The sequence below is a fragment of the Synchiropus splendidus genome, chromosome 8 (genome assembly GCF_027744825.2).
Source record: "Synchiropus splendidus isolate RoL2022-P1 chromosome 8, RoL_Sspl_1.0, whole genome shotgun sequence".
Taxonomy (NCBI): Eukaryota; Metazoa; Chordata; class Actinopteri; order Syngnathiformes; family Callionymidae; genus Synchiropus; species Synchiropus splendidus.
The window spans coordinates 15,089,947-15,117,452 of NC_071341.1; the positions used below are offsets into that span (position 1 = coordinate 15,089,947).

Here is a 27,506-nt window from a genome sequence, read left to right on the forward strand (position 1 = left end):
CTCATTAGACACGAGGGAGGAAAGAAAATAAGTCCAGGGACTCCCTGTTGTGCAGGTATTTTCTCTGACAGTGCAGCTCTGTTTGCTCAGCGGAGCGCGACCTTAGTCATGCTCAGGTGCGACATTTCTGTCACCTTGTTTTGTTAGGAGACAGCGATCCTTTAGAAACGTATTGATTGTCAAAAAAGACGCAGCGTCTTTCAATCGGCAGCATTCTTGTTTTCTTGTCTAAAGACAGCGGCTGGTCCTTGATCAGTGTGTTTATATTGCTGATGTAGGTCAGGCAAGGAAAAACTGGTTCATGTGGTAGGTGTGTCTGTGAGGCTTTTACAAATAGCAGCAGCCCATTTATCACTGCCTGTGAGCTTGTTCAAGACTCAACCGTAAACTGCCTTTACAGTTCTGATCATGCGTTCAGGACGGTGTTCTCGGTTTGGGACAGCTGAAACAAAAGGACGTTCTTCTATATCAACCACTATTTGTGTTTTTATTTTTCAAATAGCAGGTATTGGTGATCAAAAATGTAGATGTTTTATCAAAAGTCCAGATCTACAGATGATTTAAAAAGGTTCTGTTTTACAGTAGGCAGTACTTCACACGGAACCTGGATGTACCTGTACTTTTGTCGCAAAATACTTTTGAGAATAACTTCCGTATAAACATAGCAGCCAGCTAATGTTGGCTGCTTTCAAAGACACCAAACCTACGGCGCAATATGCAATAAGGAAGTCCATTGATTCATAAAGTAGAATGCTGAAAATATTTTGGGAGACTGCTGTCAGTTTTGGCTCTGATGCTGGCTTCTCGTTTTCTGTTTAGGCTCATGGTGTTGTCTTCATTTTAACTGCTTTGTCACAGAATTCAGAACCAAAATAAAGTGCTGGGATTATTGTCAAGAGCCTCATGAAAATGCATACATTATGTTCTTGGAACACAGGTATGCAAATGTAATTGTCAACAATGTATCAAATATGAATAGTACAAATATTGATCATTCACAATTATATGTCAGTTATAACATTTAAATTCAATTCTCAGGCACTAAAATGCTCAGCTTTATTACAAATACAGATGTGATCTGTTATTATAAAACAACACATGACAGTCATGTGACCGTAGTACTGAATGGGCAAAATTCGAAGCCTAAAAGCCTAAATAAAAAATGTTAAAAGTCATATTTTGTGTTGCAAATGGTGACCAAAAAACATCTTGTCAGATCACAAAATTACATTTTTAAGTCTTGATCATTTATTTTAACAAGTTCAGAACATCACTAAATGCATTGTGATTCAGCCCAGATGTTCACCAACTACAACATTGACTATTTAACAATGATGACAACAAACTTTTATTTATATAGCGCGCTGTTCACAAAGTGCTTTACAGGCAGAGCAGCAAAGAATGTTTGCACTTGCTTGACCATGAAGGTGGACAGCTAAACTCTCAGTGAAGTAGGTTCTAGTCGTAGAGAGAATGTAAATCCAAGCCGATAAAAATGAGTTGTGAAGGTGGAGATTCTGATCTCTTTAGGGATAAATTGAGTAGATGTTTTACAAGTTTTCAAACTTTAACTATGTCCTTCAACGTCTCTGTTCCCTCCTACGTATATTGGTTCAGCACCGCTCGGTTTAGAGGTTGTGGTTGTTCAGTTTCGATACTTCTAGGAATCATGGGTATGTTGTGTTGTCAAGACATTTTTCGAAGCCTTAAACCTCAAATAATCATTCAACATGAACTGAAATTGTGCGTGAAGTTTTTCAGTTGTGCCCTGGTTTAGATCTCTTTTCCCTCGGTGGGGTTTAGGTGCCAGAGAAACACTGAGAAAGAACTCATTCTAGTTCAGTTGTTGTGAAGTTATAAGGCAAAGATGTGTCGCGTTGACAGCGGTGAGTGATATTTATTTTAATTTTGATGCGCTCAGTGGAAGACAAATACAGGATATTTACCCAGGAATGCCTCGTGGGCATACGCTAGGCGGAGATGTTGAAGCTGTCAGTGCTTTTCTCACTCCCTCCCTCAGTCTCCACTCATGACTGAGACGCTCTTGCCTGTTTGCTGTGAAGGGGAGGGGCTGTTTAAGCTATCCAATACCTGTCCAATTCATGAGTAGTACTGTAACTAGCTCAACTGCCCTGACAAGTGCAGGGTCAAAAAGCAGCAGAGGATCGCAGGGAGACATCTCCAGCAAGAAGAGTAAAGGGAATTTTACTGAAAAAAAAAAACTGGCTGGTTTTCTAATGATTCCTTTGGAAGAATGAGAGAAGTTGCAGCAGGCGCTCTGTCGGCCAACATGTCTTTAGAAGAGAGCCCTGCGAGGGGCCCGGCTGAAGTGGAGACGGATTGCTCAGAGGGACTGGACGAGGGGGTCCTGGAGCACATTGCCAGCTTACCCCTGGATCCATTCCCCCCCAGGGACTTCAGAGGGAAGTTTAAAAAGATGCGGCAAAGGAAGAGGCCCACTATTCTTGAAAGTAGGTGCTGCTTTCATTTACAATAATCCTCTCAAGATTTTTAAGGGACACATTTGTGCTCAGGTCTTTGTGAAATGCCTCGCGTGTCCCTTGTTCTTGCCATGTTTACCCAGCAGACTACGAGCCGGTCCTCCTGCCTGTCTTCATGGGTAACATCATTGGGTCTGTGGGCTCCATATGGGGGTTGAGAGTTTGCGCGCGATATAGCAAGGATAGCTGAGGAGAGCCGACGTAGCTCACATTCCTCACCTTCAGCAGACCTTGATAATGCTTTTAATGAGTCCGTAATGTGCCTTTCAACCACAGAGGAAATCCTAATTGAGGGAAATGAATCCAAACATTTTCCTGGGCGGAAAAGACTTCTGGTCAAGTTGTTATGTTCTGCCAGTAAACAAGAGTCGTCCTTCCACTTCAGACTACTGACTTGCTGGAGAACCTTTATCTCAGAAAACAATATTAGACACTAAAATGTGTGGGTGACATCCTTCCAACAAATATCTTGTTCATTAAATATATTACCGCACAATAATAATATATGGTGTGCGATTAAAAAGGACGTTTTTAAGGAGTGAAAATGGTCATTTGTATTGAAAAGGAAAAGATGGGAAACTACTGCCTGACTGACAAAAACTTTCATTCAGAGGTCAGTTGATGTCACATGTGGTTAGGATAACCTTTGAAAATGAATGGAAGACCAAAAAAACAAAAGATTTGTTTAAAAAAAATATAAAAATAATAATAATTGACCCTGCAGCGCCTCACATATACTAGTCTGGATAAAACCCTTGGTCTCTTAAGAGTTATCTTCAGGCAAATATAGAGCATCAAGCTCATCAGAAGAAAAAGTTGTTTGACAAAATAATTCACCAAAAATTCCAGTTATACTCTCTGTCAAAGCCCTTCCTCCAGATGTGTTCATATATTTGAGTTAGAGATAGAAATGAATCCAAAATAAAAAATAAAATTTCCTTTTCCCTCCAACGATTTGTCAGCGGATGTCAGTAGAGTACAGTATATACAAATCATCATGAAGAAGTTTTGAAACAAACAAAAAAAACCGCCATATATTCAGTGTTGTTTGTTTACCTCTGGAATAAAGCCTTGTCTTTCTGTTGCACGACGTATAGGAAGAGATCTTGGACAGGAAATTTACACCTTCCTCAATGTAAAGACAAGTCCTAAAAGCGTCATCTCTCAAACATATTTCTTCTTTTGAGCCTTTTGTTGGGAGAAAATACAGGCCATTACATAACCGCTTGCCCTTCTGGGAGCCTCCAACTGAGGAGTCAGGCCTACGAGATTATCACTGATGGAAGAGCTAGTGCAGTGAACCAGTCGCCTTTTTCCCTAATGACATTTTTGTGTGCGCCAGACCATAATAGGCCGAGTGACTTTTCCCAATTACTTTGATTCAGAAGCAACCAAGCAAGTTATTTGTTTATTTTGACTCACGTTCTGACAAGTTATCAGCGAGAATATAGTCACTGACAGAAACTTTATGACCACTGCTGACCTCTATGAAAGTAAGAGACGCCTATGAATAACTGGCTCAGTAGCGTTGGTGAGAACGCACATCATTGCTGGAGCTGCAGAATGTCAAGCTGCCCCGCATCCTTCATCACATTCCTGCCAGAGAAAAGGAGTTCTAAAGAGCACACAGCTCTCCAATGTCAGGGAGTCATTCAAAGAGCCACATCCCGCATAAGAGCCAACTACTGCACAACACACTACTGTAAACTGCTTTCCAGCGACCTGTTGGATCGACACAGCCTTTTTTTGTCATCAAACTCATTTGGATTTTCTTTTGTAATTTCTCTGAAGCCCCCAAAAACAACTGACTTCTTGACTGTAAAGTAAGTGTCAGGTATCATTGATCATTATAGCAGTTGATATTTGTCCATGACTAAACAGTGAGATAATAATTTGGCGAATACGCACTAAAGACTGTGTGTTTGCACCAAACACCGTCATGGCTTCCCTGTCACCAAGTGCATCGCTGTCATGGCTTCCTGGTCATAAAGTGCGTTATGTAATCCAAGTCAAGTGGCTGTCGCATCAGTGTTATGACAGGATTACACTCGGAGGACCAGACCATGCTTTTATAGTCCAACACATGCATTTATGATTTTACAGCGAGCGAGCGGAAAAAATGCTTCGGTTGATAGCGTTGAATAATCAGTTCATCCTTTTTATTGCTTTCATTTTCTTGATATATGTATTTTTAATAAAGGTTAATAAAATTGTGAGAAGAAAAATATGGATTAGGTTTCTAGCAGTCATTTCTATTTCTCTAGAAAAGTAGATTTTATAATGAATCACTTCTGATGTATAAAATAATATAAATAATAAAATACCACTTAAATATAATATGACACACTACTTTAAACATAATTATGAATTTTAATAATTTTCAGAAAATTAAATGAGGAGAAAAGCAACACGAAAATGTAAGAAATATGTATCAAAATAATTAAACGATTTTTATATGAGTAAAAAAATTCGATGTCTTGAACATTGACAAGACGTATAAAGTATGACTGTGTATTATTGTCTTTATCTAAATTTAATGGTTCAGAATGACTAATCATTGGCTGTATTTTCAAGAGAAAAGGGAATTGAAATTCCCAATAAAACTGTTCTTTTTTATTGGCTGTGAGTAAGTAGAGCGGTCAAAAGCCAACAGTCAGTCTCTAAGTACTTTTAATCCTGGCTGCTTGCTGAGCACTTGACTGTCTTTCTCTTCTGTCCACCAGATGCAACGTCTCACTCTTATCACTGCATCATGACCTCTGCAAGTGTGCGTGACCTGGCAAAGGCTGCCAGTCGCTCCGTCAGATTCACAGGCCTGACACTGTCACCGCTATCAGATCCTGCGTTCAGACAAATAGTAGTTATTATTAACTGCGCCCTGCTAAGAGGATTGCTTCCTGTGCTCCCAGCCTCTACGCAGTTATTTAAAGGGAGCTTGTATTGCCGCCCACTGCCTGCCTCAGCTTTAGAGAGAGAGGGAGAGAGAGCGGGGAGAGAGGGAGGGAGTGCTAAAAGCGAAGGAGAGGACGCTAAGAGCTGTGCCCAGTGTGTTTTCTCAGGGTCTGCTCACATCACTGTGGGCATCACAAGAAGGTATCAGCAGGCCGTAGCCAGTGCGGAGGGACACCACAGCCGGAGGGAGGGGGGACTGGAGACAGGAACCATGGCCAGCCAGCAGGACTCTGGCTTCTTTGAAATCAGCATCAAATCCCTGCTAAAATCATGGAGTGGCAGTAAGTTGCGGTTTATATGTCGTTGCAGACGTGACTGTGCTGAGCATATGTTCTGTTTATGGTTAAAAAGTTAGAGTCCTTTACTGAGCAAACTTGTCACCAGCAACAGGTTCACAGCCGTCTCATAGCAACAGTCAGCTGGAGTCGCCTCCGATGACTTCCTGAGCATCACACTCAACCGTCTTTATTCAGTCACACTTTCATCCTCTGATCGTGAATCAGCACTTGTGCTGTATTGTGTTTCAGTGTGAGTCTGGGATGCGAATGCCTCTCATTAAGTGGGAGGACCTGGTAATAGGATTAGAGGAGGTTCAGCTTGGCTGCATGTCCTGCCTGTTGCGCGCTCCTTCGAGCGCGTGTTATTGTCACCGTAACTGTTCCACGTCACCTTCGAGGACCAGCTCAGGTCGACCAAGAGGAGATGGAATCACTCGACCTTGTTATAAAGCACTGTCAGTTCAGCATCGCTGTTATTGAACCTGCGTGTGTAAAGCAACGCCAGAGGCCACGCTGTCCCTGTCTGCTCATTCAACATTGAGCCATCTCTTGATGACATTGCATAATCCCCACAGTGGGTCACTTTGCTGATAAAGGTCCCACTGTATCTGCAGGAAGCAACAGCTCTGCAGTTAATATTTTCATTAAATACAGGCTGGCTTCATCTCATCTGTCTCTCTGCTCCTGTTGGTGCTTATGTAATGCATCACAAGATACAGAAGCAGATGATCCAACCTGCTGTAGCTGTATGCAGCATCCAAAATGTGATGAAAGAGAGGTTACGGTTTTTCCTCGCACAGAAGTATGAAACAGTCTTTTCAAAAACACCTTGCTAAAATAAAGAAACAGTCATTATTACGTATCAGTTATTGTGAAACCGTGTGTACGGGTTTAATGGGTTAGAGTCCAGAGTTCATGAGCGCGTGGTGGAGAACTTGAAAATATGGAGCCTTGTCTTCGGGCTCAGCTCTTTTTGGGTGGAAAATGTGGGTGTCCATTCTGCTCAGTTTCACACAACTCTCAGACAGTACAGACTGACTCAGTATTTTTGGTTGAAACTAAATTCAGCTTTTCAACCGGTTCTAACTGACCTAAATATAGTCTCACGATCCATCAGAACGAGGTGCCAAAACAGTGCACACACTGGGGAGGTAAATGTTGTAATTCAACTTGACTAACATTTAGAAATATGAAGTGAGAGATCTTGAGATCAAAGGACAACGTCATCAAGCTAGTCTCCCTGTGTACACAGAGAATATCGGTTTTTGACATGGTAGTATGCTTGAAATGACAATGTCAAAGGGCAAGCAAAATATTCTAAAGCAGAATAGAATGTTGTTGTATAGCATGATTTATTTTGTGTGTATTGGCAAGAGTGCTGAGCAATCCATTTAAGTTTCATGTCACAGCAGAATTATATAGATATTTTGTTCCACATACTGTGTCTTTGCGGCTCTGAAATCTTAAGATAAACTTTGAACTTTACATTTCAGGGTCAAGCAGCAGAGTCCCTGTGTTGTGATGTGAAAGCTCTGCTGCTGACAGCGCCTTAAGGAAGGTTCCGAGTCAGCCAATGAGAGGAAGGGATGAGCTGCAGTCAAGCACGCTCTGTGCTGTTCTTGTATTCACTCACAACATGCTGTTCCGCAACTGTGAAGTTAGGGTTGAGTCGATATGGATTTAAGATGAAGAAAGCACAAAACATTTTCATGCTAAAAAGGTTTTCCATACCTGCCAAAAACAAAGAGAATTAAAGCAAAGCTGAAACAACATCTAGCTGTCAGTTTTCTGCCCTGATGTTGCATGATCCTGTCTGAAAACAAAGAGTTATACCAGCCTGTTAGGCATCATTATGTATAGGTTATTTTTCTTCTCTGAGAATAATCTGAATTATATATTGATATGCTGCAGCCACAGTAGAGAATAATGAGCTTTTTCTGCTGACTGTTTTCTCAGTGAGGTGCAGCGTCAATGTTTGTCCAGGCATTCTATTCTCAGAGTTCTGTGCTGAACCTGGGATTTCTGGAGAGTTTACAGGGGTCAGTGGTTTCTAAATATCCTCCCGCTCCACTCACAAACGCTTGCTAAAGTCAGTGTTTGCTCGGAAGAGGAGTCTCTGTGGATGTATGGCCGGACCTCCTGACTTGTGTGTGTTGGTACACGCGTGCGTCTGTTATGTGTGTGTGTGTGTGTGTACTGTCCCCCGGGGAGTACCACCATGCTCAGTTTGTTTTCTGCCTGGTGATGATGTAATGCACACTGCTCAAGCCTCTTGTTTGCCAGTCATACGTCTCATCTGAGTCTTCGCTCACAGTCGACCACACTCTTGAAAAGTGTCCATTCTCTTCTATGCTTCTTTAAACTCAACGCTGATGGTATCATGTGACACAGTCCCACATCCTTCAGATCGTGGCTCAGTCAAGCTGGTCTACTGTGGCTTGGAAATAAGATTGTTTAGCTTCCATGTAGCTCCTTGCTGAGGCTGTTACCTGAACTAGTTTCTGTTTATCTCAGCAGTCAGAGGAAGTCTTGAAGTGAGTTCTGTGTTCTGTTTACACACTGGCAGTCGCTGGCTCATGCTGAAGGATGACAGAAGTGTGGCGACACAGTCTCCATGATGTGCAAGATAAATATAGTCGCACAGCTATGCCACCAAAGTGCCACCGCTCTATGCCTCAGCTAAACATGCCGGCTTGACCTTCAGCCATGGAAGGCACAAGGAAAGCATATTCCTGGTGGCGTATCTGAATCTGAAGAGGGGGGGATTAGAGATCAGTTTTGTGTGCACATTTATGCACGGGACAACTTCGCTCCTTCTTGTGTCTGTGTGCTGGAGCAAGGTCAGTATCACCGGTCACGTCATGAGTCTGAAGGTGACGAGTGGCGAGTGATAGAGGCATGCTGTGATGGTGATGCCAGATCGTCACACATGCTGGACATTCCGGCAACGGCTTCCTTATGTTGCATGTCCTGGAAAGACTTTTGGTCACAACGGATCAGAGGTGTAGCGACCAAAGGTCTGACAAGATCAGTGGAACTGTGAAGGTCTGAGTCTCAGACCCTTGAAACCAAGGAACCGGAGTGACAGCTATATTGTTTTAAATAGTCTGTTTGAATGTGTTTTGATGCGGCTTTCAGGAAACATTGTTCATGGGTCAAGGAACAGATGAACACTGGTACTTTGTAGTGAAGTTCTGGAGTTCAGTCTGTCATTCACTTTAATGGCGTCAAACAACTGCTTTGCTCCATTCAGAACTCGCATAAAAACATGACTTTATAAACCACAGCATACCTTTGAGTCACTTAGATAAGTCAACATCGTTCCACCTGGTGCCAGAATGTAGTACTATTTCTTCAAAACTGTCCTTGCAATTGTAATTACAGGTACTGTACGGTCGCCAGACCATTGAGAAGTCAGGAATGCAGTGGCACTAGCATCACTGGTGGTGGAATCGGTGCTTAATTCCTGCTCAGGGTCCATCTTTTTTTGCCGTGAGCCAATGCAACCCATGAACTATGGGACTCCAGGTGTATATTGTTTTCATTTTGGGGCTCATATGATGTCACATCCCACCAGACAATTTGAAAGCTGGGAAATATTGTTGAGTCATTCATCCCCTCCCTGCAAAACCTCTGAATATTGAACACGTCAGATCTGTAACCACTCAGGACGTGCTGTACCGGTTGTAAAAGCCCTGCCAAGTGAAATGTTGGCGGCTGTAATGAGACGTTTGTATGCGCTCGTGCACTATTTTTAGCAGGCTCTTCTCACAAGGCAGCGGCGCGTAACTGTGAGGCAAAATTTGACTTCTACGTTTGTTTCTGGGGCGATATGGAGCGTGTCGAACCATCCATAATTGAGTGTGTGCCACATCCCAACACCGGCGACGGACTTAGCACATGCTCCGGCAGGAAATGATAACCCCAGCTGCTGGACACGATGTTTTAATTTCCATGTGAGCTCTGTGGCATTTAGAGCGCTCGGGCCAAGCCAAGTGCCCTTTGGACCTAGTCCCTCAGGAATGTCCGAAAAAGTCAAGTCATGTCAAAGCAAATTTATTTTGGACCTCTTTTCTGATGTTCTGCGCAGCCGCACCGGTGGGGAACGGATACAGCAAACCCCCCATCCCTCCAGTCTGCAGTCCTCAGGGAGAGAAGGGCCCCCCAGCCATGACGCCCATCAGCATCGACCCCGAGAGCAAACCGGGGGAATATGTCCTGAAGAGCCTGTTTGCCAATTTCACCACCATGTCTGAGCGCAAGATCCGCATCATCATGGCTGAACCCCTGGTGAGTCTCTGAGCCTGTGTCTACATAGTACTGTGCAGGGACTGTCAATGAATATATAAGTGGGCTCCAGAAACTAACCCACAAGGTGTTCATCGTCTCATGTTGACTGGAACTTTTGTGACGTAAGTCTTTGTGGGATTTTCCACCCTGTGTTTGACATCAGACATCTTTGGGGCGTCGTGGCAGTTTGATACCAAGTCATAATTCAATGCTATTTTGTCATTTTTGAAACCAGTGTTTCAAGACTTGAACCACGTGACTTAGGTAAGGACTCAAAACAAGGATGGCAACGCAAACAATCAGCCTGAGTCAACACTTGAAGGCATTTTACTGTGCTTACCGACAGTCTGTTTGTTGCGGGAAGAGCTCACGAAGCAGAGTGTGGACTCAAGGAAGAAGTGGTCCGAGCTGTAGAAACCCTGATGGAGCGTCTCAGTCACAACCCACTGTTGTAATAAATGTCAAGTGAGAGTGCTGCTAAACAGAAGCGTGATGGTGTCTGAGTACATGTTTATACGAGTTGTGAGGGATTGAATTCATTACACGACAAAAGGAGAGCCGTGAACTTGAAAGAACTGGCGAACAGTGATACGAAAGTGATATCACAACACAAGTTTTATGGTCAAGCAAATGAGCGATTTAAATAAAGCATGTCTTGGAAAAGTCAGTAGCAGCTTACAACAGCTGTCAAACACAATTACGCTGACATACCGTCCGGTAGAGAGTGAAAAGACCGGGTCAGTATGAGCTCCTCACACCACCTGCTGCTATGACATTAGAAGCTTATGACATGCCAGAAGCCTCTGATGTCTGAAAGTCAGAAAAGTAAGTTTTTACTTTAGCATGGGTTCAGGTCTGGATTTGGAGTTTTAGACTCATCCTGATGTCATTTTCTCCTGCTCTCCTGCCTGAGGTGAAGAAGTGGTTGAACCTATTCTTTTGCGATCAATGAGAACGTGATATATAGGTTATATATTTTAAGCTCCGTCACTGTGACTTGATCCCAGGGATTTTCCGTCCGTACCGTCCCTAACCACTCGGGCCAGCGCTAACTGAGGGATTTCCAACACGCTCCTGACCCAGGCTGTGATCTGAACTATCCATTTGGGTCAGAAATGAAACGCTCATGAGATACCCGATCCGCCTCCACTTGCTTAAATAAAGGGTTCTAGAGTGAGTTCCTTGTGGTCTACTGAACAACGCACCAACCCTCAAATCAACTTCACTCCTCTTTGGAGTTGGTGGAAGAAGGGAAGGGAGAGTGATGCATAGAACTTCAGGAGGCCACACATTGGTTATTGGTAGAATTTAAATGAATAACCACTGACTGTAGGTTCAGAAGGTTTTCGACCATGAGCTGCAGAGGCAGATGCGTCTCTGTGCGGAGCCTCAAACTCTGATGGCAGCAGCAGCATGATGGAAGACTTTAATAAGAGGCGCTGTCATGATGGTCCCATTTTTAATATCTGACCCTGCCGACTCATGCTGTCAGATGATACAACTGATCGCTGATCTGTCTCATTAACTGTGAGGAGTTCAAAAAGGCTTAGGGGTGGCCTGTTAAACTTTGCTGGCTGAGGTTGAACACCTACTTTACAACATCCATCAGTCTGACACCTCTGACCTATTCTGTAACTGTGTTTTTACAGGAGAAGCCTTTGACCAAGTCTCTTCAGAAGGGAGAAGATCCTCAGTTTGACCAAGTGAGTCACACGGATTTATGTGTAATATATAAATTGCATTCACTCTAGAGGCAGACAATGTTGACACGACACAATAAATATGGTTGTATTACTCCCAGAATCCCAGCAGCAGTGACCAAGCCAATATTTACCCTCACGTGCTGCGTGGTACAGTAGGTGGCGAATATACCCCCACTGGATTTTCAAGAGGAAAGAAAGCGCTTGCAAACACAATGCAGTACTTTACACTTGACTTGCAAGTGTTGCTTTGAGCTCCGATCACTTGACCTTTAATTCCACAAATCAAATACGCTTCAATGTAACTTAAAAGAGATTACGAGTGAAAGCTCTGCTCTCATCCAAAAAGGGCTTTCAGAGTCAGTCAGGGGCAGGATTGTTTACCTTGAGCGCTGGCTGAGTGCGGGCTCAGAGCTCAGGACCGGTGCTGGGTGTGTCCAGCAGGTCTGTGGCTCTGCAGAGAAGGCTCTTTCACAGCCACAGGGGTGTGTTTGTGCTGCTGCGTGAGGCCATTCAGCAGCCACACAGAGCCTGGATTCTTCTCTTGCCCGGTGCTGAATGAAGGGCTTGCTATGTTCCCTGGCTCCACACGCTCTCCTCCCTTCCTGTGTGCCAGGCCGGCCCGGCCCATTCCTTCCTCTACCCCCTTACCCCTATAAGCAATGGAGGCTGCCCCGTGGGCACCGTGTGTTCCGCTGCACTGCACATCAGCTTATCTCACCATCATGTCAGTTTATATCACCTACATTATCTTAGCGCACACGAGGACGTATCTGTCCGCTCCAATTTTGTCTTCATTCGCTAAACAAATGACCTCAGGAAACGCAGAGGGCGATCTTTTACTCTGGAATGTTAACTGTCGAACACAAATATTACATGAGGGTGATGTCCGTCTTTCTCTTTACAGCTGATAAGCGCCATGAGTTCCTTGGCTGAGTACTGTCTGCCCTCCATCCTGCGCACTTTGTTCGACTGGTACAAGAGGCAAAACGGCCTGGAGGAGGAGTATCACGAGTATCGGCCCAGAGCCAACACCAAGTCCAAAAAGCGAGTTGAATTTTCACGTGCCAATTTTGGGGATAGGCAAATCTAAACCTGTCGCTCTTGTTTTCTCCCTTCCACAGTGATGAACAGCAAAAGGATTATTTGCTTGAAAGGAGGGATTTGGCCATCGACTTCATCTTCTCTCTTGTTCTTATAGAAGTCTTGAAACAGGTGACGTGCCTTCAGAAAACACACCAGCCTAAATATAGAGTCGTATTCTTCTCCTCTAAGGTGTAGTGTGTGAACTTCGACTGTGTGTTACAACACTCTGGAAGATGAATTCACAGTCAAATTCTCTAAAGTAATAAGGAATTCATATTCCATGTGCAGCCTTTGGTTGTTCCAGATTGGCTCTGTGAACACTGGGTAATTCATTACACTATTAATAAGCAAGAATCTTAATCGCATAGCAGTTTGTGCTTTAGAATAAACTGGTCCCAGGTGAGACTTCGTTTCCACTAGCATGCTGAATTTACTTCTTTATAATTTGGAATATATTTCAACGTGTCTTTTGTTATCTATGCGTCTGTCAAGGGTTTGTCACGCTTCAGTTTTATCTCTCATCCAAGCTTGTTCAGCGTTTCCCACTGTCGTGCTTTTAAAGAAGAAAGTTTGCACGACACGAGAAACTTAAATAAACAACAGCTTGTCGTTGTTGTGCTGCTGAAGTAGGTCATCCACAGAGGTTGGAGAAATCATTGGTGAAAGTGACCTGATTTTAAAGTAAACTGTACACAGTTCTCACTTTTTTATTGTTAGCAAAACTGTGATGCAAAGAATAGGCATCAGTTTCATCATATTCCAGATCCATTGTTGTGCACCACTTCAAAGCACTTATCTAAAACACACTTTGTCTGATTTATTTTGCATGAAAACTTCTGTAAAAGTGCTAACTCTTTGTCCATCTTCCATCTTTCGCAGATGCCGCTTTATCCTGCACTTGACAGTTTAGTCAATGAAGTTGTTATCATTGCCTTTAAGCACTTTAGATACAAAGAAGGGTGAGTGGAATTTTGTGCATCTGGACTTGTCATGTGTCCTGACTCATTTTCAAATCCTGTGTATCACAGATACCATGGTCCGAACACTGGCAACATGCACACTGTAGCTGACCTCTATGCTGAAGTCATCGGAGTGCTGGCTCAGTCCAAGTACGTAAATAATCCCCAATGATTTCAAGTTCCTAAAGACGGATTTCTCTCATTTTACAGTGAGAAGGAGCGAGAGCTATGTTGAGAGGGTGTATAGTTTGGATTGAAATGAGACTGTCTGACGTCTGTGTGTGATGACGTGATGGTCCGTTACTATCTCTAACTTGCTCCCAGCATGCTCCGGTACAGAGACTGGAACCTGGATGACACAGTTTCGAGCAGCCTGTCTCTCTCCAAACTAGGACTGGAAATTGACGTGTGCTTATTTGGGGTTTTCATATCACCGAAGAAAGGATCAAGAGCCTTAAATAGAGCCAAGATTATCAAGCGCTTTGTGCTACTATGATCCTTCTATTTTTACACCCCAGGAACCTTTTATAGCAAATTGTTCAGGAATAAATGACTAATATGGTCGTAAAAAACAGGTAACATGTGACCCAAAATGGATTTTCCATTTTAGTTAGAAGGAGAAGATGAATGATGGTACTGTTTGAGCTCTTATGATGGATTGCTCTCTAAGTATAGCGCAGGAAGAATCCCATCTCTGATTCAATTTGGGAAGCGGATCAGGTGTGATATGAGACGCTCATCTTAATGCACAGACTCTGAGTCGACTGGAGACGGAGGGGGATATTTTTAGATTTTAAAACCCGATTTCGCTGGCTTCTCATTTGTGCTGAGTTTTTTTTATATAGAATCTTATGGATTTATTTTTTTGCTGTATCAGATTTCCTGCTGTGAAGAAGAAGTTTACAACTGAGCTGAAGGAGCTGCGGCAAAAAGAGCAGAGTCCATATGTGGTCCAGAGTACCATCAGTCTCATCATGGGGGTCAAGTTCTTCCGTATTAAGATGTATCCTGTTGAGGATTTCGAGGCATCCTTCCAGTTCATGCAGGTAAAAAAAAAAGAAAAATGAAAATGACATTGAAACTGAATAAATATACTCTGTTGAAGTAAATGGATGGAACTGCAAAGCTTGTGTCCTGCATAATACCATGAACCCCGATATCTTCTCAGGAATGTGCCCAATATTTCCTGGACGTGAAGGACAAGGACATCAAACATGCGCTGGCTGGTCTTTTTGTCGAGATTCTGGTCCCGGTCGCTGCAGTGAGTATCTCAGTTTTCATGGAAAGGATAGTCACGATTCATGATTTAACGTGTGCGGCTGTGCCCCTTCTTCAAGGCCGTGAAGAACGAGGTGAACGTTCCCTGTCTGAGGAACTTTGTGGACAGCTTGTATGACACAACCCTGGACTTGTCCTCCAGAAAGAAGCACTCTCTGGTACAGCACCATAATGACTCCTGTTCCTCTTTCACACGCTGCATGACACAGCCAGATACCTCGGATGCCTTATGTCTCTGTTAATCCTCAAGCATTTTGAGGTCACTGCTGCGCACTGTTTTTTCGCAACCTGAGAGTCTACTTTAGAAATGATTTACTGTGGAGTGAGTTCAGCGCAGAATATAATGCAAGAAAAAATGAAGATCTCTGCGGCTGTAGTCATATCCTCAGTTACAATGTAATGTACCAGTCTCTAATGGAGGTTTGGTTCAAATTTAAATGACTACTCTTTTGTTCCATAGATTCAAATGGGCATATTGCGTGACACAATGTGAAATCTGAAGCCAGTACACGTCTTTTCAAGAACTATACCAGGAGGATTACTGTCTGGTTAGCAGCACCTGCAGTAGTTGACACCGTGCTCACCCTGAAATCCATATTCAATCCCCCATTTATGATTTGAAGACGCTCTTATTTGTTAAAGACGATGATGAATATTGTTGTTTTATGGCCAGTTTCAAACCACCTTTCTCACGCAGGCATTCTACCCACTGGTTACGTGTTTGCTGTGCGTCAGCCAGAAGCAGTTCTTTCTCAACAGATGGCACATCTTCCTCAACAACTGCCTGTCCAATCTGAAGGTGAGGCTGCTCTGTTGCCACCCACAAATGGCTGCCCTCAAAATCTGAATAGTCTAGATATTAATGATATAAATATTAATAATAATTATTAATAACAATAACAAGAGTAACAAGAATAATGGAGTTAATACTATTGTTATTAATGGAAGGAGTCGTTGCTGTGGTAAAACTTTATCTGCGTGACAATGCATTTTGAATAATACCTTTTCTTTTTAAATATAATTATGATTAAAAAAATGTCAAATATTATGAGGAAAGCATGATATGTATGTGAATGACATTATATATATTTTAAACTAGAGAATAGAATTTTGAAGACTCAAGACTCAAAATGAATAACACAAAAACAAAATAATGCGAAATGAAAAAATGACACAAGATGAGTGTGCAAACCTGAAAATAAAATGTGATTTGAGTTCACACTGAATATTTATTGACTTTATTATTTATTGATAAAATGTTGTATTAGAATTAATATGTAAATGTAAAAAAACGTGTTATCACCAGGTTTCCATTTATAATATCACTAGGGAAATGCACTTTATAAAATGGTTCAGTTATTTATTAATTTATTTGTTTTTTATCTTGCTCAGAGCCGAGACCCCAAAATGGCCCGTGTCGCCCTGGAGTCTCTGTATCGCCTGCTGTGGGTGTACATGATCAGAATCAAGTGTGAGAGCAACACTGCAACTCAGGGGTAAATTTCCTTCTTGGTCACACAATATCCTGTTTGTTTTTTCTGTCTATATAAGGGTGCGTGAGCAGAAATTCCTGCATGCATGTTTCTGTTCCCACATACCAGTCTGGAGCATGCTGATAACAGCTATTGGCTTCACAGTCCACCACTAGTGACCGGTCCTTCATCTTGGCGGCCTGGTTTTTATGGAGGAAATAAGGAGCGCTCTGTTCCCTGTGTACATACAAACAAAAGTGACTCCCACTCCATGTTTGTGCACCAGTTTACCAGCAGCAAACAGACATGATTATGAGCCCTCAGCCCACCCGTGGAACCCCAAACAGGTCAAGCCAGACTTTTCAGAGGTGTTAATTGGGATGAAAATAAACCCCAGCCAAAATAAACTTCATTTCAAAGCGTGAAGGAGCAACCGGGTCGTCTGTGCAAACACTTTTATTTAGTTTCCACAGACTTTTCACAGCTTCGGCTGTTACACACAGGCGCATTCATGGTGACTTTGTGTCCCCGCAGACGCCTCAGCACCATTGTTGTCACTCTCTTCCCAAAAGGATCCCGAAGTGTGGTTCCACGAGACATGCCTCTTAATATCTTTGTCAAAATTATCCAGTTCATTGCACAGGTAAGCAGCCACAAAGCAAAATGTCTGCTCAGTCCCCGGACTTCATTGGTGTGTGTTGTGTTCTAGGAACGGCTGGAGTTTGCCATGAGAGAAATCATTTTTGATCTTCTTTGTGTTGGAAAACCAGCGAAAGCCTTTAGTCTTAATCCAGAGGTAAAGTAACAACTCACTTGCTGGAATACTTTTTGGATCACATGAAGGCCACAAGGACTTTTGAATTCCGAATTGAAAAAGGACATGGTGTTAACAAATAACTGAATAACGGAAAATGCTTTTCTCTGCAGAGAATGAATATCGGTCTGCGAGCGTTCCTTGTTATCGCCGACAAGCTGCAGCAGAAAGATGGCGAGCCCCCGATGCCCAACACTGGCTGCACTTTGCCCTCCGGCCACACGCTCCGAGTGAAGAAGACATATCTAAGCAAAACACTCACGGATGAAGAGGCTAAAGTCATTGGTAGGTGGCGAAGGCAGATATTAGGATTTTCTCTGATGCGGAACAATGAGCTTTTATGTGCTGCAGGAATGTCCCAGTACTATTATCATGTGCGGAAGGCGCTTGACAACATCCTGCGACACCTAGACAAGGAAGTGGGGCGCTGCATGATGATGACAAGCGCTCAGATGTTGAACAAGGAGCCAGAGGACATGATCACGTAAGCGCTCTCCAGACTCGGCCATTAATGAGTCATATCAACTGAGTCATCTAGCAAATATTGACTTTGTTTCCTCTTCTTTAATCTGATGTTACCAACCTGTGTTTATATGTAAAGTCGTCTCATGTCTCAGTGTTCATTTACATTTCCGCCCATGTCATCGCAGCGGCGAGAGGAAGCCGAAGATCGACTTGTTCAGGACGTGTGTCGCCGCCATTCCACGCATCCTACCGGATGGGATGTCCAAGTCTGAACTCATCGATCTGCTCTCCAGGTTAGGCTGCCGACAGAGATCAAGCCATCTGTGATGCGATATTTTCAGTTGTACTTGAATGAGTGACAGGTATGAGTCACTGATTTTCAACTAAGGTGAAGCCTATCAATGATCAGTTGATGCGAATTTGGGCCTTTGCTCAGAAGCTCATTGGATGATGATGATGATGATGATGAAGATGAGATGTTTCTGTCTTCCCCCTCAGATTAACAACTCACATGGACGACGAACTGCGTCTCATCGCCCAGAATTCCCTGCAAAGTCTTCTGGTGGACTTCCCCGACTGGCGCGATGATGTCCTGTTTGGATTCACAAACTTCCTGCTGCGTGATGTGCAAGACACCCACCAGACCCTGCTGGACACATCACTCCGGCTGTTGCTTCAACTGCTCACACAGTGGAAGCTCACTGTTGCTGCGCCAGCGAAGAGCTATGACACGCCGACGGTACACACAGCAGAGGTTGGAAGCGTTCATTTCTTACATGGAATTAAAGTTGTGAGGCAGAGTGGAGGGGTAAAAACACTGCTTTTCCACAGCTGATGCTGAACACCAATGTGAAAATTCCTTCAGAGCGTGGGCCTCACTCCAATGTGCTCCATGCTGTGGAAGGTTTGGCACTGGTGCTGCTGTGCTCTTGTCAGCTCAGCACACGCAAACTTGCCGTCTCCATTCTTAAAGAGACCCGCAGTCTGTTTATTACCATAGGACAACCTGAGGTGAGTGGAAATCCAACAAACGGGTGAAAGTAGTTTGCTGAATCGCCTGACTGACTGTCCCTTCCGCAGGATGACGATAGACCAATGATTGAGATCATGGACCAGCTCAGCCCCATCATTCTTGACAGTTTATTCCACGTCGCCGTCTCTGACACAGTATGTTTTTTAAAAAACTGTTCAATGTTTATTCAATGTAATTTTAGTTTTTTTTCAAACTTTTTTTTTAACAATTACATCACCATTTTCCACACATTTTTTGCCATGTATTGATTCATTTTCTTATTAAAATTGTTCCCTTGGTAATGTACTATATGGTGACAAAAAATTGAGGAAAATCACTATTTCCACCGATCCGACACGTAACGCTGAGACGCCCTGGCTTTTACAAAGACCCTGTTCTAACAGCAGATGACATCACTCAAATTCTCTCAGAAGCCAGTGCGTCAAGTATTCAACTCCCCGTACAGTTTTTATTGATGATTTTTTTGCTGTCTTTGGAAGTTAGATCGACTCACTTTACAACCCTTATAAATAGGAACAGCATACTGATAACAGTGCTACTGTAGTGAAATTTACAACCGCATAACACTTCAGTTTCTTTCTTTCTTTATTTTAAATATCACTTTGGTAGATCTCTAATTCAATAACAAACCTTAGAAATAGTCATCTGGAATTGAGGATATTTTTCGGTTTTTAAAACATTTCATGTTTTTAACAAACGTGTCTCAAATCCCTCTTGTCTGTCACAGGGTGGTAGAAAAATGACCACTGGGTCGCAATAAAAATGACTGTTTCAATAGAGTTTTATGACAGGGGTGGGAAAATACACTGTGTTTTTAGCTGGTGATTTATGGCACAGATATCATAGAATACTGTGGAAATTAATTTTGATGGATTTGTTGAGTCAGAAAAAACTGTCTTTCCATGAACAGGCAACCACACCAGTCGGTCATCATGTGGACCTTCAGTGGCTGGTGGAGTGGAACGCCTTGCTCATGAACAATCAGCACGACATCAGGAGCCCGTCGCACGTGTGGATCTTTGCCCAGTCCGTCAAAGACCCGTGGGTCCTCTGCATATACAGCTTCCTTCGACAGGACAACCTCCCCAAGCACTGCCCCACGGCCCTCAGCTACGCCTGGCCCTACGCCTTCACCAGACTGCAGGCACTCATGCCTGTCGTGGACCCAAAGTCAGTGTCATGAACCCTACAGCTTCCTCATTACGCGAGCTAAATACTCACCATTAGCATTTTACGATTCCCCGACAGCAGTCCCATCAATGCAAAGAAGACCAACACCTCGGGCAGTGGAGACACTTATGTCATCCTGTGGAGAAACTACCTAATCCTTTGCTTCGCGGTGGCCAAGCCTAGCATCATGAGCCCTGGCCATCTGAGAGCCTCCACGCCTGAGATCACGTCTTCCACACCTGACGGCGGTGCCAGCTGCGATAACAAGGTAAGAACCTCGATCTCCTTTGTCCTTATGAGTCCTCCCTGTCTTTTCATCAGTCAAAGATCAGGTGTTTAAACAGAACCTGTTGACATCCTCGGACATGTGAGGCAGAAGTCAAGTGTGCTTTTGACTTAGACAGAGAAACCTAGGCTGTGAAACTATGCTTTATTTAGTCACGACAAGTGCCTTCATATTTTGTATTTTATATTTTTTTCTCAGACTGTGGGCGGATGCAAAGCACAGTGTTTAGGAAGGGAAAACTTATGTTTAGTGATTCATCTTTGGTGATGAGACATGAACCTGAGGATCCTGATCGTGGTGTCGGTTCTTGCAGGTTGTCGGGAGCCCGTCTGTGGCCTGGATCTTGAAGCAGCTGGTTCCGTTGATGAGGGCTGAAAGCATTGAGTTGACAGAATCGCTAGTTTTGGGCTTCGGTCGCACCAATGTGCTTGTGTTCAGGTACGTCTTTGCTGCCTTCCTTTTTCCGTGACCTTGAGTTTCCCATTTGCAATTGCTCTCTGCACTGGGATTAAGAGACAATATTAATGGCTCTTTGTTGTTATTCACATCAGCTTAGTGGCTTCCTAGAAATGCGCTATTCTTAGCTCTGATGGGTTTTTTTTTCATCATGAATTATTAATGTTAATAGTTAAATGGCTGCTCTCGACGCAGGGAACTTGTGGAGGAAATACATCCACTCATGAAAGAGGCGCTGGAACGCAGACCTGAGGTTTGTAAAGATGAACCGTCGACTGAGGAAAATACCTGCGTCATAACCCTTCTCCTCAAATCCTGGAGCAGAACAAGAAACGCCGGGAGCGCAGAGACCTCCTGAGACTGCAGCTGCTTCGGATATTTGAGCTGCTGGCCGACGCCGGCGTCATCAGTGACAGGTGAGTGGCACAGAGCGTGACTCAGACTCTCTGTTCTGGAAGGCATCGCAATGGCAGCATTAGATCAGGATGAAATGGAATTCACTCTTCCAACAACAACTTCCAAGCCATCTTGTTTGTTTATTTTGTTTGAACCCGCAGCACAAACGGAGCTCTGGAACGTGACACTCTGGCCCTGGGTGCGCTGTTCCTGGAGTACGTGGATCAAACCCGGATGCTTTTAGAATCCGAGAATGACAAAGATGCAGAGATCCTCAAGGACATCCGAGCTCACTTCAGCGCCATGGTGGCCAACTTCATCCAGTGTGTGCCAGGTACTTCATGACCTGTCGCTGTACTGAGCTCAGCGCTAGTCGAAGTAAAAACCAAAGGAGCCCATTGTTTTATTGTCTAATCTTGAATTGCCGATAGACGCCAACAGAGAAATATTTATTTTTGTTTCGGTTAAAGCCCAGAGGTCAGGAATGAATCAGAGCTGGCACAGACAGAGGATGACTCACGGGTCTGTCTCTCCATTAACAGCGTGGGTTTTCTTCTGAGTGTAAATTCAATCAGACCTGTATGGGAGCAGGAAAGAAGCCAGCAACAAGTGGTTTTGTTTACTTTCGCATGAGCATGTCCCATGGTTTTCACTTTTTCATGAGCTCAACCGCGTCTCTCCGCAGTGCACCACCGACGCTTCCTGTTTCCACAGCACAGTCTCCGGCATCATCTCTTCATCCTCTTCAGCCAGTGGGCGGGGCCTTTCAGCATCATGTTCACCCCCCTGGACCGCTACAGTGACCGGAACCACCAGATAACAAGATACCAGTATAGTGCCTTGAAAGTAAGCGCACGACCACACAATGGCAATAGAGCTCGACTTCACTTTTTTAACTTTTAACTCTATGGTTTTAACGCTGTTGCAGGCCATGTCTGCTGTGCTGTGCTGCGGACCTGTGTTTGATAATGTCGGCCTGTCTCCGGATGGGTATCTCTATAAGTGGCTGGATAACATTCTGGCCTGCCAGGATCAGCGGGCAAGTGATCAATACTTAGTCGTTCGTGGAAAGAGTTGACCTTAAAAGCTCTGCCGCTGTGTAAAATCCATACCAGCATTTTCGGTGTTTCCAGAAATCTATAAAATATATATTCATGTAGATGTTGTTTCACTAGCAGCGACTTCTGTCCTTCTCTGGCTCAGGTCCACCAGCTTGGCTGTGAAGTGGTCATTCTGCTCCTGGAGCTCAACGCTGACCAGGTCAACCTTTTCAACTGGGCCGTTGACCGCTGCTACACTGGCTCCAGCCAGCTCGCCTCGGGCTGCTTCAAAGCCATCGCTACTGTCTGTGCTAACAGGTACCAAATGTGGCGTGTCAGGAAACAGGGACTTTTTGTGAACAGCATTGTTGCTGATTCTAAAACCCTTGGCAGCACACTCACAGAATAACTTATTTTAACGTTCCTGAAGATCATGGGTGGACAATTACATGTCAGAATACTGGCTGCTGTCTAAAGCGGCAACGATTTAGCCTGAAAAGGTAGGAACAAGTTGGAAAAAAAAACAGAAAAAAATCAGAATAATATAGAATTAAAAATAACAAAAGTGAAACCATAATAATTATGTCCAGTTTATGTAAAGAGACTCTCTCTCTCTCTCTCTCTCTCTATATATATATATATATATATATATATATATATATATATATATATATATATATAGATATATAATATTTTGTATTTTCTAATTTTGGAGAATAAAGGTGATCTAGTTATGTTATGTTTGTTTTTCTTTTTTCTTTTTAAGCAGGGGAAATCGATTCGTGATTTAAAGACGTGACTTGTTAAAAGTACATAGTTCAACTAAATGTGAACAATGAACAATATAAATGTTAATTACTGTGGGGAATGACAAACTGCATAAAAATAAAAACTGCTGTTGGTCATGCCAACATGTAGTAACATTATTCAGTCTCATAAAATGGACTGAAGACGACCACTGATTCAGTTTTTGATCTCCAGAAACTACCCATGTGACATTGTGACGCTACTGAATTTGGTGCTTTTTAAAGCATCGGACACCAACAGGGACATATACGAGATTTCAATGCAGCTCATGCAGGTAAAAGATGTTGTGAACATTCACGACTCTACTGCTGTGTTACAGCGCAAATGCATTCCTCTTTCTTTACAGATCCTTGAAGCTAAGTTGCGCGTGTACTCCAAGAAGGTTGCGGAACAAAAGCCAAGCAGCATTCTGTTCGGCACCCACGGGCCTCTGCCTCCTCTATACAGCGTGTCACTGTCGCAGCTGTCGAGTCAGCTGGCCAGGATGTATCCAGAGCTGACGCTTCCTCTCTTCTCAGGTGACTGTAAAGATTCATCAGGAAGATGAATTCCCATCAGAACTCTTGTTAAGCATGAGTTAAAAAGCGAAACTAAAGAGCCGCTCTGCTGTTTGCAGAGGTCAGCCAGCGGTTCCCGAACACCCATCCCAACGGGAGGCAGATCATGCTCACCTACCTCCTTCCCTGGCTTGATAACATCGAGCTGGTCCACAGTGGCTTGCTGCTCCCCGTCTTCCCATCAAGCTACGGCGCCTCCCGGCAGCTGATCCACACCGACTTGTTGCACTCGCTCAAGGGTGCTGGCTGGGGGTCACTCCAGGCCACATCCATGGTTCTGAACAACCTCATGTTCATGACGGCCAAGGTAAAAACCACCTGCGCAGTTATGATGAGTTATGACTGCTTAACCGACTGTGATTCTGTGGCGGTCAGTATGGCGACGATTTACCCGGACAGGAGATGGAAAACGCCTGGAACGCTTTAGCCAGCAATGAGAAATGGACGGACAACCTGAGAACGACGCTGCAGTTTCTGATCAGCCTGTGTGGAGTCAGCAGTGACACCGCCCTCCTGCCATACGTACGCCACCGGACTGTCCCACCGCTTTCTGCTTGTTCACGTCTTCAGTTCTATTTTGTGCTTCCAGATCAAGAAAGTGGTGATCTACCTGTGTCGCAACAACACCATGCGCACCATGGAGGAGTTACTATTTGAGTTGCAGCAAACTGATCCTGTCAATCCTGTGGTGCAGCACAGCGAGAATCCACCCTTCTATCGCTTCACTGCCACAAGCAAGACTCCTAACGTGGCATCAGGTACTGCTCTTATATGATGGGCTGCTCAGGTTAGTTTCAGCTTGGAGGATCCATTCATGGATGATAACATTCTATTTATTGTACATTTGTTTCTCATTTTTTAGCATATCACTTTCAGTTGGAATCATATATTTAGCATAATAATATTATGTAGTCAGCGTTTCTGTCGCATGCAGTACATGACTATAGTTTTACTTTACATTATTTTAAAATTAATATATACTTGTAAAAGCAAAATTTTTTGTCTCTATTTTAGATATATATTTTTATTTCCATTTTGATTTTTTTCATCTATTTATTTGCATTTTCTTTTCATCTCAATGAAGATTCATCACTGAAAACGTTTTTGCGTTTTCTTTTCTTTTTTATAGATTTAAATATCGGGATTTTCATTTTGTGTCATCACACTCTCTTTTTGTTCATTATTTCGAATGTTTAAGTTCAATTATTTTTCTTACTGTTACCTCTGAATATTTTATATATTGTGAAAAATATGACAGAGATTTAAGCTCATAGTTTTAAATTCCACATAGTTAATATAGTGTTTAAAAAAAGAGACCGTTCCTTTAAAGAAAATACATTTTGAAAAAGGCCTTATCCACAGAGACTGAAAACTGCTGTGTTATTTCTTGAAAGGCACAACATCCAGCAGCAACACTGTCGTTCCTGCTCCGGAAAGCGTTGCCGATAGTAGTGACACAAAAGCAGCCAAAGAGAACGAGGACAGGTACGTTCAAAAAGTCCCTCAAAAGAGGTCGCAGGGAGATTCATGTCAGTGGTGAAGTTTGTTTTCTGCCCTCAGGCTGAGTCACATCATGACTCGGGCGCACAACCGTCTGGAGTCACGCTACAGCAACAGTTCCGGAGGATCTTACGACGAAGAAAAAGGTGATTTTTGGTTGTTTTCTATGGAGCTGCATCGTAGTTTCTGAAGGCTATAGAGGTTTCGTGCGATCGATCAATAATGCATCAGCGTGAAAGCTCTGGTAAAACCTGGAGTCAAAGCAAATGTAGCTGAAGAGAAGTTCTGTACTCGGGCTAATGGATACCAAAGTGTGATCATGTTTTCGTCGGTGTATTTATAGGTGAACCCTTGCCTCCGTATGCCGACTGGCTGATGGTAGTGAGTGAAACCAATCAGCCTCATCCACTGCCCATGCCCCTCAACGGCGGCTGCTGGGCCCCTCTGGTGGACTTCTTGCCCGAAACCCTCACACCCAGAGGGCCACTGCACAGGTCAGGCTGTTGTTCAGGATCTGTGTGTGCTTCTTTTCACACGTCTCTGCCTCGTCTTCTGACTCTGTATTTCGCCCGACAGAGGTTTGTCCAATGAGGAAACCTTGCTATAACGTGGCTAACTCTTTCAACGCAGGTGTAACATCGCAGTCATTTTGATGACAGAAATGGTTGTGGACCACAGCGTCCGAGAGGACTGGGCTATTCACCTGCCCTTGCTGCTTCATGCGCTGTTCTTAGGTGAGATCCCGGTTCTGTCTTGGGACTGTCGACTGTGCTGACTCAGCAGTTTGCTCCTCAGGAATGGATCATTACCGTCCCGAAGTCTTTGAGCACAGCAAGCGTCTCCTCCTGCACCTGCTCATCACGCTGTCCTGCAACAACAACTACCAGGCCATCGCCTCTGTCCTGCTCCAGACACGAGAGATCAACTCAGCCAAGACGCTCACCTGCACGCAGAGTCTTCTGACCGACTTCTCACCCGGAGGTGATGCCACGGCTGCCCGATCACAGACCCCGAAAATATGAAGTGAAGCAGTGAATACACTGACCGGATGTTAAGACGTCTGAGTTAAGATTGAAAAATGCACACGATTACCCTCCAAAAAAATCATATTTAAAAAATTTATTTAGAAAATATCATTGTATTAAGTTATTTTATGTGGCCACATGTGCTTTAAATACTTATAGTTGATACAAAATTACATAGAAAGGGAATACTTGCAGAAAAACAGAGGGGAAAATGCAATAATTAATAAATGTATTTTGAAAATACCAGAATATTTATTAGAAAAAAATATTAACTCATTAATTCATAAATAAAAAAAACTATATTCATTATTCTGTACTTTATTATCAATTTATTTTAATAATTACATTTCTTTTTATAGCTTTTGGTACTCCACTACTGGAGTACAGAGTCCTGGCAGCTCTGCATTTAACCCAGTGATCTTTGCTCTGACTAACATCAGGGGTGGCGCCTCACATTCCTGCCGGAGAATAGACAAGTTTATCTCAGGAGAAAATATTTGGAAGCTTTGCCAAAAGCAATACTGAGACCGCAGGACATCAAAGGTCGTGATTAAAGCATTCCATAGTGCTATTTTTAGGCCCCTCTTCCCTGATTGGGTCCATGTGCTTGGGATTTAATGGACTGCTCCATGGTGCCCCCTTTTTATCAAGTGTAAATTTGCTTTACAGAAGGTTTTTCTTCACCTTTGTAACACGACAAAATTGTTTTGACCCCACAATTATTGGGCGTGTTTTATTGGGCACTCAACACTGGTGTCTGTAGAGGCCCAGGATGTTATTATTCGCATCTTTCAAAGGGGTTAAACCAGTCAGACACCTAGTCAACTGTGAGCGTGATGCTGCGCCCTTTTATTATTTAAACAACACGCTACTGTTGGGGAAATGAAGCAGGTCGTCTGAATATAACTCGCCCTTGATCACACACCTCTTTCTTTTGTTTTGCTCAGGAGGTTTTGATTTTCTAAGGGAGTGCCAGGCATCTCCTGTGCCAGATTCAGGTCTCAGCTCTTCTTCCACGTCGTCCAGTCTCAGCCTGGGTGGGAGCAGCGGCAACCTGCCGGATATCTCGCAGAAGATGGAGGAGCTGGAGTCCTCCACCGACATGGATGACAAGACCAACAAACTCATAGAGTTCTTAACCACCAGGTACTGAGGGGAAACTTGGAGCTCAATGGCACTGGATGTTGTTTTCACAGAGGGTTCTTTGGCTGTGAAAGAAATGTTTTTTGAGTCCTTCAAGTAAACCACCTGTAAACCAGAGTCAGTATTATGTAGCTATACTGTCACCTTGTGGTATATCCTAAGTATTGCTCTAACTCCTCATGACATTTTTTCAGAATTTGTATTCAAGTATAAACATTTTAAATCATTTTTTTTAGAAGCATGATGTTCACTACCAACCAATGAAACATTCAGGCTGCCATGTTTGTATTGAAGAGCG

The 27,506-nt window shown here is 43.4% G+C and overlaps 1 protein-coding gene across 5 annotated transcripts in view; it reads left to right on the plus strand.

Annotated features, from left to right (window-relative positions):
- Positions 1 to 2,144: 2,144 nt before the first annotated feature.
- frya (furry homolog a (Drosophila)) overlaps positions 2,145 to 27,506 on the plus strand; it is a 37,106-nt gene continuing 11,744 nt past the window's right edge. For 2 of the 5 annotated variants that reach the window (XM_053872734.1, XM_053872738.1), the window contains exons 1-40: positions 2,145 to 2,471; positions 9,822 to 10,021; positions 11,671 to 11,724; positions 12,629 to 12,768; positions 12,846 to 12,936; positions 13,687 to 13,766; positions 13,836 to 13,916; positions 14,644 to 14,812; positions 14,935 to 15,027; positions 15,104 to 15,202; positions 15,742 to 15,843; positions 16,437 to 16,540; positions 17,051 to 17,159; positions 17,226 to 17,312; positions 17,444 to 17,615; positions 17,682 to 17,814; positions 17,981 to 18,088; positions 18,294 to 18,549; positions 18,627 to 18,806; positions 18,876 to 18,962; positions 19,739 to 19,998; positions 20,077 to 20,266; positions 20,598 to 20,722; positions 20,936 to 20,993; positions 21,065 to 21,156; positions 21,298 to 21,470; positions 21,822 to 21,982; positions 22,065 to 22,175; positions 22,340 to 22,494; positions 23,158 to 23,257; positions 23,330 to 23,501; positions 23,600 to 23,847; positions 23,916 to 24,062; positions 24,130 to 24,298; positions 24,935 to 25,025; positions 25,101 to 25,186; positions 25,384 to 25,534; positions 25,671 to 25,774; positions 25,836 to 26,021; positions 27,013 to 27,211. In XM_053872734.1, coding sequence (XP_053728709.1) covers positions 2,255 to 2,471; positions 9,822 to 10,021; positions 11,671 to 11,724; positions 12,629 to 12,768; positions 12,846 to 12,936; positions 13,687 to 13,766; positions 13,836 to 13,916; positions 14,644 to 14,812; positions 14,935 to 15,027; positions 15,104 to 15,202; positions 15,742 to 15,843; positions 16,437 to 16,540; positions 17,051 to 17,159; positions 17,226 to 17,312; positions 17,444 to 17,615; positions 17,682 to 17,814; positions 17,981 to 18,088; positions 18,294 to 18,549; positions 18,627 to 18,806; positions 18,876 to 18,962; positions 19,739 to 19,998; positions 20,077 to 20,266; positions 20,598 to 20,722; positions 20,936 to 20,993; positions 21,065 to 21,156; positions 21,298 to 21,470; positions 21,822 to 21,982; positions 22,065 to 22,175; positions 22,340 to 22,494; positions 23,158 to 23,257; positions 23,330 to 23,501; positions 23,600 to 23,847; positions 23,916 to 24,062; positions 24,130 to 24,298; positions 24,935 to 25,025; positions 25,101 to 25,186; positions 25,384 to 25,534; positions 25,671 to 25,774; positions 25,836 to 26,021; positions 27,013 to 27,211 — 5,540 coding nt within the window. In that variant the 5' untranslated portion in view covers positions 2,145 to 2,254. Of the gene's footprint in view, positions 2,472 to 5,484; positions 5,735 to 9,821; positions 10,022 to 11,670; positions 11,725 to 12,628; positions 12,769 to 12,845; positions 12,937 to 13,686; positions 13,767 to 13,835; positions 13,917 to 14,643; positions 14,813 to 14,934; positions 15,028 to 15,103; positions 15,203 to 15,741; positions 15,844 to 16,436; positions 16,541 to 17,050; positions 17,160 to 17,225; positions 17,313 to 17,443; positions 17,616 to 17,681; positions 17,815 to 17,980; positions 18,089 to 18,293; positions 18,550 to 18,626; positions 18,807 to 18,875; positions 18,963 to 19,738; positions 19,999 to 20,076; positions 20,267 to 20,597; positions 20,723 to 20,935; positions 20,994 to 21,064; positions 21,157 to 21,297; positions 21,471 to 21,821; positions 21,983 to 22,064; positions 22,176 to 22,339; positions 22,495 to 23,157; positions 23,258 to 23,329; positions 23,502 to 23,599; positions 23,848 to 23,915; positions 24,063 to 24,129; positions 24,299 to 24,934; positions 25,026 to 25,100; positions 25,187 to 25,383; positions 25,535 to 25,670; positions 25,775 to 25,835; positions 26,022 to 27,012; positions 27,212 to 27,506 lie in introns of those variants that run through there. The other 3 variants (XM_053872735.1, XM_053872736.1, XM_053872737.1) reach the window with 3 other exon arrangements.